The sequence below is a fragment of the Dendrobates tinctorius genome, unplaced genomic scaffold, assembly GCF_039654945.1.
Source record: "Dendrobates tinctorius isolate UK_male_01 unplaced genomic scaffold, ASM3965494v1 ptg000007l, whole genome shotgun sequence".
Classification (NCBI taxonomy): Eukaryota; Metazoa; Chordata; class Amphibia; order Anura; family Dendrobatidae; genus Dendrobates; species Dendrobates tinctorius.
Genome location: NW_027361675.1, coordinates 40,116,857 through 40,129,352, shown reverse-complemented (window position 1 = coordinate 40,129,352; position 12,496 = coordinate 40,116,857). Strand labels below are relative to the sequence as shown.

The 12,496-nt window shown below is 42.9% G+C and overlaps 1 protein-coding gene across 1 annotated transcript in view; it reads left to right on the top strand.

Moving 5' to 3' along the window:
* Positions 1 to 12,496, top strand: part of TAF15 (TATA-box binding protein associated factor 15) — a 94,374-nt gene that overhangs the window by 41,044 nt on the left and 40,834 nt on the right. The window contains exons 4-7 of the mRNA XM_073573787.1: positions 2,773 to 2,863; positions 3,630 to 3,714; positions 4,673 to 4,884; positions 8,182 to 8,302. Of these exons, the coding sequence (XP_073429888.1) occupies positions 2,773 to 2,863; positions 3,630 to 3,714; positions 4,673 to 4,884; positions 8,182 to 8,302 (509 nt within the window). The remainder of the gene's footprint in view (positions 1 to 2,772; positions 2,864 to 3,629; positions 3,715 to 4,672; positions 4,885 to 8,181; positions 8,303 to 12,496) is intronic.

Genomic DNA, 12,496 nt, shown 5'->3' with positions numbered 1-12,496 from the left:
TAGTTTTCCCCTTTTCTTGCTTTAGGCTTATTTAGTCCTCCGGCCGTGACGAGGTGTCTAGGTTCATCGTAGGTACGCTCCACGGTTGCTGCTAGTTGTGTGGTTAGGATCAGGGATCTGCAATCTGCATAGTTACCAACCCCTCTGGTTTTTCTGGGGCTTAGCTTGTTTTAGGTTTTTTCTTCGGTGACCCATTCATAACAGGAGCGGCTCATTTCTCCTCTCTTCTAGCGTGAGCAGTGGCGTACACAAAGTTACAGGCCCTGGTGCAAACTTTCAAATGGGCCCCCCCCATGCCAAAATACACGCATATCTCCACTCCGTACACTCGCAGCTCCGCTCCGTACACCTCGTACACACACGGCTCCGCTTCCTACACCTCGGTCCTCGTACGCTCGGCTCCGCGCACCTTGGGCGCGCACGGCTCGGCTCCGCGCACCTTGGGCGCGCACGGCTCGGCTCCGCGCACCTTGGGCGCGCACGGCTCGGCTCCGCGCACCTTGGGCGCGCACGGCTCGGCTCCGCGCACCTTGGGCGCGCACGGCTCGGCTCCGCGCACCTTGGGCGCGCACGGCTCGGCTCCGCGCACCTTGGGCGCGCACGGCTCGGCTCCGCGCACCTTGGGCGCGCACGGCTCGGCTCCGCGCACCTTGGGCGCGCACGGCTCGGCTCCGCGCACCTTGGGCGCGCACGGCTCGGCTCCGCGCACCTTGGGCGCGCACGGCTCGGCTCCGCGCACCTTGGGCGCGCACGGCTCGGCTCACCGCACCTTGGGCGCGCACGGCTCGGCTCACCGCACCTTGGGCGCGCACGGCTCGGCTCCGCGCACCTTGTAAACCCTTCCTGACCCCGCACAGAAACTTACCCGCATCCAGCACCATGACAACCAACACAGACAGCAGTGTCCTGCATACACTGAGGCCCCTGATCATGTGTTCCCTGGCTCCTCCCCCTTCTGTGACCTCATCAGAGTTCCTGTGCACACAGAGCAGTATCGCACGCTCCTGAATGCGAGCCTTCCCCTTCTATCTGCCTCAGCAGGTGAGACCTGTCGTGCACCGCGGGCCGCAGATGACTGCCTCAGGGGCCGCGTGTTTGAGACCTCTGCTTTAAATGGATAATCATTGGAATTTTGAAAATTGTTAATTTTTTTACATTTTTCTCAAATATATATATATATATATATATATATATATATATATATATATATATATATATATATATATATATATATATATATATATATACACACACACAAAACATATCGATCTAAATTTCCATTATAAAGTATAATGTGTCATGTAAAGACAATCTCAAAATCACTGGGATTTGTTGAAGCGTTCCAGAGTTATTACCACATAGTGACACTGGTCAGATTTCAAAAATTTGGCTTCGTCACTAAGAGGTTAAGAGTAAGCTAAGCTCATACTATCCTTCCAGGCTGTAAACTGTGGCTTTTTATTGGGTCTGGCTGCAGTTTGCCTGTACTGTGAGCTGTTGCCTTGCATTATGTTTTGCATTAGCTTTCTTCTTTCAGTTGGTATTTGAGGCTAATGGCCAAGAATTTTACCACAGGTATGAGATCCATAGTATAGCCTCAATTTATTTTGTCTGTGTGTAATGGTGATTATGTAAAGATTCACACACCTTTATTATACAGTCCTCTTGTATATTGTGCATGAACTTGGCCTCTGTGTATAAATGAAACTTGACAGCCAGAGATGTGACATGGAATAAGGCTAACAAAGTAGCACTCTGTAGCATTTATCATGAAATGTATGAAATTTGAATTGCATTACTTCTCTAGGTAATAAAAAAAAAAATGGAGATGCTTAGCACATATTTTGGCTAATTCATGCGTGCCCAGCTGCCAATGACAAGGCGATCTCCAGCTTAAGAGGATTTACATTAGGCTAGTTTCACACTAGTGTTTGGAGGCGCAGCGGACGGTCGCCATGAAGCTCCGCCCCCTGCCGCGCCTCCTCCGGTCAGCTCTGCCTATGGGCGCATGATGCTACATGTGGCCTGTGTACCTTATCTTTAGCATTGGGTTCGCAGGCCGTGCGCAGGTATGCTTTTGCCGCCTCATGCGTCCTTTTGACGGTGCAGCGACCTGTGCCAAATGCAACGTGTTGCAGCGTCATGCGCCCATAGGCGGAGCTGACCGGAGGAGGTGCTGCAGGGGGCGGAGCTTCACGGCGACCGTCCGCTGCGCCTCCAAACGCTAGTGTGAAACTAGCCTTAGGCTGGAGTCACACTACCATTTTTCTCGTGCAATAATCTCATCCCACTTCACGGACTGGCTGGCACCTCTCCTGACCGGAGCATGACAGCATAATGGATTACTATGCAGCTGTCAAGCTCAGGTCAGGAGAGGTGCCGGCCAAGGCAAGTTTTACTATGCGATTCTCGCACGAGAATCGTGGCAGTGTGACTCCAGCCTTAGGTTCTCAGCAACCGGAGATCGCCTTGTCGTTTGGCTGCTGGGCACGTGTGAATTGGCCAAATTATGTGCTAGGCATCTCCATTTTTTTCTTATTACCTAGAGAAGTAATGCAATTCAAATTTCATGCTTACTTGCTATAGCACTACAGAGTGCAACTTTATGTATACATATGATGGTTACTCTTAGTTCCTACCTGTACACATCAGTTTTCTGTTTGGAAGGGACAGTTGGTCTTGTTTGTTTAATGGAATAAGGCTAGTCGCATTTTCTTCCTCTGTTAGTCACGTGATGACATTGTTTTTTGACTTGTAAATATGTATTCATAGGACTATTCCGGATATGGACAAGCACCAGAGGCACAGGCATATGGACAGAGCTATGGAGCTTACAATCCTACCTATGGTCAGAGTCAGCCAGGTATTTTTTTTAACAAGCAGATTGACTAGCTGTAGTCTTATATCTCAATGATCAATGTATTTTTTGATTGTACAGAGAATTTGCTGCATATGTCTTCTCTTGAATAACCCTTTTAAACTCCTAAATGTAAAATGCTTTCACTAATAACTACTGCCACTTTTACTTAAAGCTCACTGACTCCTATTGAATCCTGTAATAAACCCACACTCAATAAGCTTTTCATGGTGAATCCAATCATGTAATGTATGCAAGAAAGAGGAACGTGTAGGAAAAATAGAACTCCGGCTCAAAAAATCTCAACAGAATTTTAGGCCTAAAATAAAGAGCTCTTCAAAATCTGAGCTTTAGGCCGCATTCACACATCCATGTGAGTCTGTGTCCCAGATTTCCTGGCCCGCTCTTAAGTACCTTGTGGGCGTATGAAACTGTAAAGTTTGTCAGAAGGCTCGTGGTCAGTATTCAGACTGCAACAACACGTGTTAAATAGGCCTAACTTGCACACAGCATCTTGGTAATGCACCATTTTACTTTGTTCAGTACTTCCTCCATAAGTGATTTAAAATTGTATATCTGCTCAGTAATCCCATAAAGTAACTTAAAAGGGAAGTTGAAACTCTTCCAAGACTGAAGCACCTTAAATGGAATAATGTATGCTCAGTATAACTTACACTTTGTAATGCATATTACATAGTGGAACGGTACATTATACTTTAGATACTTTATTTGTATTCTGTATGTTTTGTATAAATATTTTGGCATTTTTTAGGTTATGGCCAGTCCTCTGAAGCCCCCTATGAAAGCCAGCAGACCTATGGTAGCTATGGACAGACTTCTCAATCGACAGTAGGAGGGTAAAGGTTTTTGTTCATTTAAGCAATTTTTAATATATATATATATATATATATATATATATATATATATATATATATATATATATATATATATATATATATTATGAGAGACACACACACACACACACACACACACACACACACACACACACACACACACACACACACACACACACACACACACGTACGTCCCATTCTAACGCATAAAAAATTAAAAGAAAGGTTATTCTCACTTTCCGACGACCCCCGATCTCCTCTCCACGCTCCCGGCAGCTTCCGGTCCCAGTTATTCTTAGCGCGAAGGACTGGAGATGACGTCATCAGCGGTCTTTCGCGCCATCATTACTGGGACCGGAAGATGCGGGGCGCGTGGTGAGAGGAGGGAAAGAGTCCGGGGGCTGTCGGAAGGTGAGTATATCACTATTTTTTATTTTAATTTTATTTTTTACAGGTTTATGGTACCCATGGCCTGAAGGAGAATCTCCTCTCTTCCGGACCCTGGGTACCATCCGCACACTGAGTGCTGCGCTGGTCATCTCCTGACTGCGTCGCCACTGACCTTCGTGCAGCGGGAGATCAGCGGCTAGCGCCGCAGATCTCCCGACGGTGGCGTGCGTCGTTCGAATGCTGCGCCAATTCGCGGACGGACTGCGCCTGTCGCTGATTGGTCGCACCCAATCAGCGACGCAGGATTTCCGTTAGACAAATACAGAAAGACGATTATATAGTGTGTGTGTATGTATATATAATATATACATATATTAATTTTTTTTTTAAATTTTTTGTTATTATATAGACATGCTGGTTGTCTAAATTACTAATTCCTTACTTCTAGTTCTTCCGTGCAGCAGAAGTTCCTGTATAGAGCTCTCTCTCATCCACTTCAGTAGTTCTTGTTTTCTTGTAAAATCCATACTTACATGAGTTTGCTCTTGAAAATGTTGATTTTCTAATACAGCAGCAGAGATTCTTCACAAGAAAACCAGTCTGGAAACAGCAGACCATCCTATCAGCAGCCCCAAGATTCCTTTGATCAGCAAGACTACGGGCAAAAGCCAAGGTCATCCTATGGGCAACAGCAGAACCAAGGATCCTATGAATCATCAGGATATGGCGGACAGTCTCAGTCTTACTCCTCCCGGAAAGAGGGTTTTAGCCAGTCCTCTCAGGGTGACGTACTATTATTCATTTAACTAGCAGGCCCTTAAATCTGGGAAAATTGCAACACTCAGCGTAACGTAGTCTTCCCCAATTCATATTTATTTCAAACCAAAAACCTGACAGCTGCAGCCATGGTTAAAAGAAGACAGTTTAGGCCAGGTTTCAGTTTTGATGCAGTTTTGTCTCCTCTCTTTCCCTCCTGGAGCCAAGAGGGGGTTCTGAAAGTGAATATTAAGTATAGCTTACCTTGTGTATTCAGAATTTATTTGGCTTTGAAAAAATGAATTCACAATTATAGTTTCTAAACAAAGCCCCAACCAAGCTGATAGTTTGGTACAATTGTACCCAGAAGCAATCCTGTAGGAGCTTTACAGTGCCCAAGTTCCAGGAACCAATCAATTCCTTAAAGGGGTTTTTCCATGAGCAAAGTTAATTTTAATCAACATTTGAAATCAGTAGATCTTGAAATAAGTTCCACAATTGGATGTGCTGAGATAATGTTATAAATGTGCCCCTGCTGTGTAATGTCTGTGTCTGATCGTGCAGAAACATGGTCTGATCATACCACATAACCTGGGCAGAGGAGGATGCGAAAGAGTATACAGACATTACATCATGGAATCACAGTTGATTATTTCTGTGAGTTAAGATATTGCTTAAAAACAGGCAGGGAAATGTTTTGCCTCAGAAAAAGAATAATTTGTGATCCCATGCTGTAATATCTATTTTGCTTCCTCCCCTGCCCAGGAGCTGTGGTATGATCAGACCAGGTCCCTGTATGGTCACACACAGCCATTACACATTACACAGCAGGGGCACATTTATAAGGTTATCTCTGCACAGGAACTTTTTGTTTACACATCCATTTGTGGAACTTATTTTTATTCCAAGATTTATTGATTAAAATACTTTGTTAGTGGGGATAACCCCTTTATGGTATATGCTAACAGGTGGTAAATTTTCTTGCAGGTGTATGTATATGTGACTGTTTTATTCTTGTTGATGTGTCATGCAAACTTTTTTTTTTTTTTGTCCCCATCTTCTAAGAACCATAACTTTATTTTTCTGTTCACATAACGTATGAGGGCTTGTTTTTTGCAGGACGAGTTGTACTTTTGAATGGCACCATTCATTTTACCACATATTGCACTCGAGAATGGTGAAAAAAAAAAAATCCCAAGTGCAGTGAAACTCCGAAACCTGTAATTTTAGCATTGCTTTTTAGGAATTGTTTTTACGATGTACATTATAATTTTGCAGTTTTCAATTTTTTTTCCCCTTTTTATGATGCTTGGCAATTATATTGATAATTTTTATATTTTGATACATTGGATTTTTAAGTACACTGTTTTTATTTTTAATGAGGGAATAGGGAGGTGATTTTGAACTTTGCTTTTTTAAATTTTAATTTTTTTTTATTTTTTTTTTTTAAACTATTTTAGTCCTCTTAGTGGACTTGAACCTGCGATTGTCTGATAACTTGTACAATATACTACAATACCACAGTATTACTGCATATAATAAAAAATGTCTCCTTTGAAGTCCAGCCACAGGCTGGGTTTCAGTGGATGTTTGTGATAACATGAATGGAGGTCTTCAACAGACCCCTTGCTATCAAAACAATCCATCGGTGCCCTTCGATCGCATCACAGGAGCGCCGATGGATGCATATGGCGTGACCCCACGCAGACATGCTGTTAATACTGCTATCAAGAGTTTAACAGTGACATTTTGTTGAATAGTCGTTGGAGCCCCAATCCACTTGTGGCTTATGAGGCAGGTCCTGGCTGTGTCACAGCCATTATCTGCTGGTTTTGCATCGATCTCATCCCGTGACCCCAACTCTCCGTACACCTGCTTACCGGTCGGTAAGGTGTTAATGTTATTCCAACATGTTAAATACCTGGGCACCTGCAGGAGATGCTTTTAAATGACAAACTGAGCTGCACTCGCCCACCGTCTCTGTGAATCAAGCTAGGTTGCCCTATTGGTCTGTTCCAGTAGTGGATGCTTTTCGTTATTCACCTTACTGCTGATGTCTGTGATTGTTCTTTGACTGGATACTGGAGCAGCTTGTTCTATGTTCACAGGGTTAAGAAAGGCAAGTGATGATTAAAAAATCTTTTAAGGTGATAAACTGTTTTTGCCCAGTTTGAGTTCCCCTAGAGCAGGCTGCAGTACAAAAAACAAAGGCTTTACTCCCCCTTCCTGGGTCCAGTCCTGAATTTCCTCCATTACTTCCGATGTCTGTCTGCAACACTGATGTCATATCACACATGTAAAGAAAAATAGGAAATGCATGCCTGTTTTCCACATTTTTAATTTTTTTTTTTTTTTTTTTTTTACATCAAACAATGCTAAAAAAAAGTGTTCCCCTATCAGGGCAAGGCTATAAACTACGATTATCCTTTTATTTTTTTTTTATTTTCCTTTCTGACTTTTAAATATTATGTTCCTATGACGTTGGGAAATTCAACCTCTTGGCTTCGTAGTGGAGCTGACTTGGTCTCCTAGGACCCAGCACCTCCTGCTCTTTCCTTAGGGTGCCGTTACACATAGCAACGCTCCAGCGACAACGATACGACCTGGTAAGGATCGCTGCTATGTTGCTACATGGTCACTAGAAAGCTGTCAAACAGGCAGATCTACTCAATGACGCAGCATCGATCCGGCGGTCCATATAACGACCTCGGCGGTCGTTGGGACCATGTCACACAGCAGCTATTCTGACAACTCACGCCTGCGTCCCTGAGTTCTGAGTCGCCAACGAGGTCGCTCGTCGGCATCTAAGACAGCGATGCATGCTGGCCAGTGGGACACCAGCGATCAAAAAATGGCCTAGGACATTCGAGCATGATCAGCGATATCGCAGCGGGGTCCCGGTTGCCGCTATGTGTCACAAGTAGCGAAATCGCTGGCGCGTCACAAAACCTGTGACGTTTCAGCGATCTCGCTAACCATCTCGCTATGTGAGATGGGGCCTTTACACCTAGTGATTTCATGAGTGCCATTAGTTCTTCCTAACTTCTATGCACAATGCTTATTCAGTGTGTACACAGCGTTCTGAAAGGCAAGCATGATAATAAATCATGTATGCCTTCTCTGTGGGGAGTTGGCTGTGTCTGCCAGCCAGCTCTCTGCCCCTGTAAGCTTTTTACTGTGCGCTGACATTCTAAAACATCAATGCAGAGTAAAGTGTGGCTTGCCTGGATCTTTATAGTAAATGTGACGTTTAGAAATGGTTACAAAATAAATTGGGTTAAGATGGTTATTTTTTATTCAATTTAATATTTTGTTTGTGTACAGAAGATGACCGTCGTGATTACGGCAGGTATGGTGGTGGTGATCGAGGACATGGTGGCTCTCCGAGTTTCGGTGGTGGCAGAGGTCGTGGTAGCTATGATTCAGACAGATCTTCTGGGATAAGGTTAGTCTAAATCTTATTTAGCTCTTTGGAAGAAACTCATACTTGTTTAATATAATCTTCGTATTATGCAAGGCCTTATGGGCTTTAATGTCCTGCTCAATTTTAATATTTTCATGTGTTCTCCTGAGCTGCGTGCCTTCCTTTTATTGCTTTTAAAGACTAAAGGTCCGTTTACTTCAGTATTTCCCAAACTCCAGTCCTCATGGGCCCCAATAGATCATGTTTTCAGTATTTCCTTGGGTATTGCACAGGTGTTGGAATTGGTATCAAGTCATCAGAAAATGCCACAGATTCGCTCACACTGGAATGCTAAGAAAATCCTGAAAACATGTTTTGTGGGTTTCAAGGACTGGAATTTGGGAAACATTGGTTTACATGGACCGACAGGCGGTCATTCAAAGTCAGACCAAAGTAAATGATGTGCCCTGCCTGATATCAAATAAGATCGCTCAGTGCACATAACTTTCATGGTTCTTTGCAGTGCAAGTCCTGTTTACATAGGATGATGCACCACCTGCACCAACTGAACTTTTGCGCTAAGATTCTTTGTTTGGCCTATAATTGCATGCAGACCGGTGAGCTCAAGGTCTTGAAACCTCAATGATTGCTCAAAAAGCCCCAGAGAATTGCACAGCTTATGCCTAAGCCTGCAAATATGGATATAATACAAAGTCTATGCAAGTTACAAACAATTGGAGAATTTTAGTGCAAACATTTACATACTTCTTAAAATGTACCTCCACTTTCAAAAGAAAAATGATTGTAGTGCAGGAATTCGCTGTATAATAGTTGTACTAAATGGCTCCATTAGACCATTTTGCTGTTAATTTAACCCCTTCACCCCCAAGGGTGGTTTGCACTTTCATGACCGGGCCAATTTTTACAATTCTGACCACTGTACCTTTATGAGGTCATAACTCTGGAACGCTTCCATGGGTCCCGGTGATTCTGACATTGTTTTCTCGTGACATATTGTACTTCATGTTAGTGGTAAAATTTCATTCAAATAACTTGCGTTTATTTGTGAGAAAAACGGAAATTTGGCAAAAATTTTGAAAATTTCGCAATTTTCCAACTTTGAATTTTTATGCCCTTAAATCACAGAGATACGGCACACAAAAAACTTGATAACTAACATTTCCCACATGTTTACTTTACATCAGCACAATTTTGGAACCAAAATTTTTTTTTGTTAGGAAGTTATAAGGGTTAAAATTTGACCAGCGATTTCTCATTTTTACAATACCATTTTATTTTTAGGACCACATCACATTTGAAGCCACTTTGAGGGGTCTATGTGATAGAAAATACCCAAAAGTGACACCATTCTAAAAACTGCACCCCTTAAGGTGCTCAAAACCACATTCAAGAAGTTTATTAACCCTTTAGGTGCGTCACAGGAATTTTTTTGAATATTTAAAAAAAATGAACATCTAACTTTTTTTCATAAAAAAAAATACTTCAGGTTCAATTTTTTTTATTTTACCAAGGGTAACAGGAGAAATTGGACTGCAAAAGTTATTGTGCAAATTGTCCTGAGTACGCAGATACCTGATATGTGGGGGGGAACGACTGTTTCGGTGCATGGCAGAGCTCAGAATGGAAGGAGCGCCGTTTGACTTTATCAATGCAAAATTGGCTGGAATTCAGATTGGACGCCATGTCACGTTTGGAGAGTCCCTGATGTACCTAAACAGTGGAAACCCCCTACAAGTGACCCCATTTTGGAAACTAGACCCCCCAAGGAACTTATCTAGATATGTGGTGAGAACTTTGAACCCACAAGGGCTTTACAGAAGTTTATAACGTACAGCGGTACAATTAAAAAATCATATTTTTTCCACAGAAATGATCTTTTCACCCCAATTTTTATTTTCCCAAGGGTAACAGGACCCTAAAAGTTATTGTGCAATTTGTCCTGAGTACGCTGATACCCCACATGTGGGGATAAACCACTATTTGGGCGCATGGCAGAGCTCGGAAGGGAAGCAGCGCCATTTTAAGTTTTTGGCTGGAATTGAGATCGGACACCATGTCGGGTTTGGAAAACCCCTGATGTACCAAAACAGTGGAAACCCCCCACAAATGACACCATTTTGGAAACTAGACCCCTAAGGAACTTATCTAGATGTGTGGTGAGAACTTTGAACCCCCATGGGCTTCACAGAAGTTTATAACATAAAGCCATACAATTAAAAAATCATATTTTTTCCACAAAAATGATCTTTTCACCCTCAATTCTTATTTTCCCAAGGGTAACAGGACCCTAAAAGTTATTGTGCAATTTGTCCTGAGTATGCTGATACCCCACATGTGGGGGTAAACCACTATTTGGGCGCATGGCAGAGCTCGGAAGGGAAGCAGTGCCATTTGACGTTTTTGGCTGGAATTGAGATCGGACACCATGTCGCGTTTGGAAAACTCCTGATGTACCAAAACAGTGGAAACCCCCCACAAATGACACCATTTTGGAAACTAGACCCCCTAAGGAACTTATCTAGATGTGTGGTGATCACTTTGACCCCCCCAGTGCTTCACAGGAGTTTATAACGCCCGGGCGTGAAAATAAAAAATTCGTATTTTTTCCACAAACATGATCTTTTAGTCACTATTTTTTTATTTTCCCAAGGGTACCAGGAGAAATTGAACCCCAAAAGTTGTTGTCCAATTTGTCCTGAGTATGCTGATACCCCATATGTGGGAGAAAACTACTGTATGGGCACACGTCGGGGTCGGAAGGGAAGTAGTGACGTGATGGAATGGTCTGCGGGTGTCATGTTGCCTTTGGAGAGCCCCTAATGTACCTAAACAGTGGAAACCCCCAACAAATGACCCCATTTTGAAAACTAGACCCACTAAGGAACTTATCTAAATGTGTGGTGAGCACTTTGAACCCCCAAGGGCTTCACAGAAGTTTATAATGCCAGGGCATGAAAATAAAAAAATCGTATTTTTTCCAGAAACATGATCAATTAGTCCCCAATTTTATCATTTTCCCAAGGGTAACAGGCGAAATTGGACCCCCAAAAGTTGTTGTCCAATTTGGCCTGAGTACGCTGACACCCCATATGTGGGAGAAAACTACTGTATGGACACACGGCGGGGCTCGGAAGGGAAGCAGTGACGTTTTGGAATGCAGACTTTGATGGAATGGTCTGCGGGTGTCATGTGCGTTTGGAGAGCCCCTGATGTACCTAAACTATTGAAACTCCCCACAAGTGACCCCATTTTGGACACGACCCCCATGGAACTTATCTAGATGTGTGGTGAGCACTTTGAACCCCCAAGTGCTTCACAGAAGTTTATAACACTCGGACGTGAAAATAAAAAAATCATTTTTTTCCACAAAAATGATATTTTTGCCCCCAATTTTTTATTTTCCTAAGGGTAACAGGAGAAATTGGACCCCAAAAATTTTTTTGCAATTTGTCCTGAGTAGGCTGATACCCTACATGTGGGGGTAAAACACTGTTTGGGCGCATGGCAGAGCTTGGAAGGGAAGGAGCACCATTTGACCTTTTCAACTCAGAATTGGCTGGAATTGAGATCAGACGCCATGTTGCATTTGGAGAGCCCCTGATGTGCCCAAACAGTGGAAACCCCCCAATTATAACTCCAACCCTAACCCCAACACACCCCTAACCCTAATCTAAGCCCTAACCCTAGCCCTAACCCTAGCCCGGAAATAAATACTTTTTTTTAAAATTTTATTATTTTTTCCCTAACTAAGGGGGTGATAACGGGGGGTTTGATTTACTATTTATGGCGGTTTTTATGTTTGGCGGCTGTCAGACGCTAAAAGACGCTTTTTATTGTAAAAATAGTTTTTGCATCACCACATATTGAGAGCTATAATTTTTCCGTATTTTGACCCACCGAGTCATGTGAGGTCTTATTTTTTGCGGGACGAGTTGACGTTTTTATTGGTACCATTTTCAGGCACGTGAAATTTTTTGATCGCTTTTTATTCCTATTTTTGGGACGCAGAATGAACTAAAACCTGCGTTTCATGAATTTCTTTTGGGGGGGTGCGTTTACACCATTCCGCGTGCGGTAAAATTGATAAAGCGGTTTTATTCTTCGGGTCAGTACGGTTACAGTGATACCTCATTTAGGTCGTTTTTTTATGTTTTTGTCGGTTTTATGCAATGAAAACTATTTTATATAAAAAAATAATTATTTTTGCATCGCTTT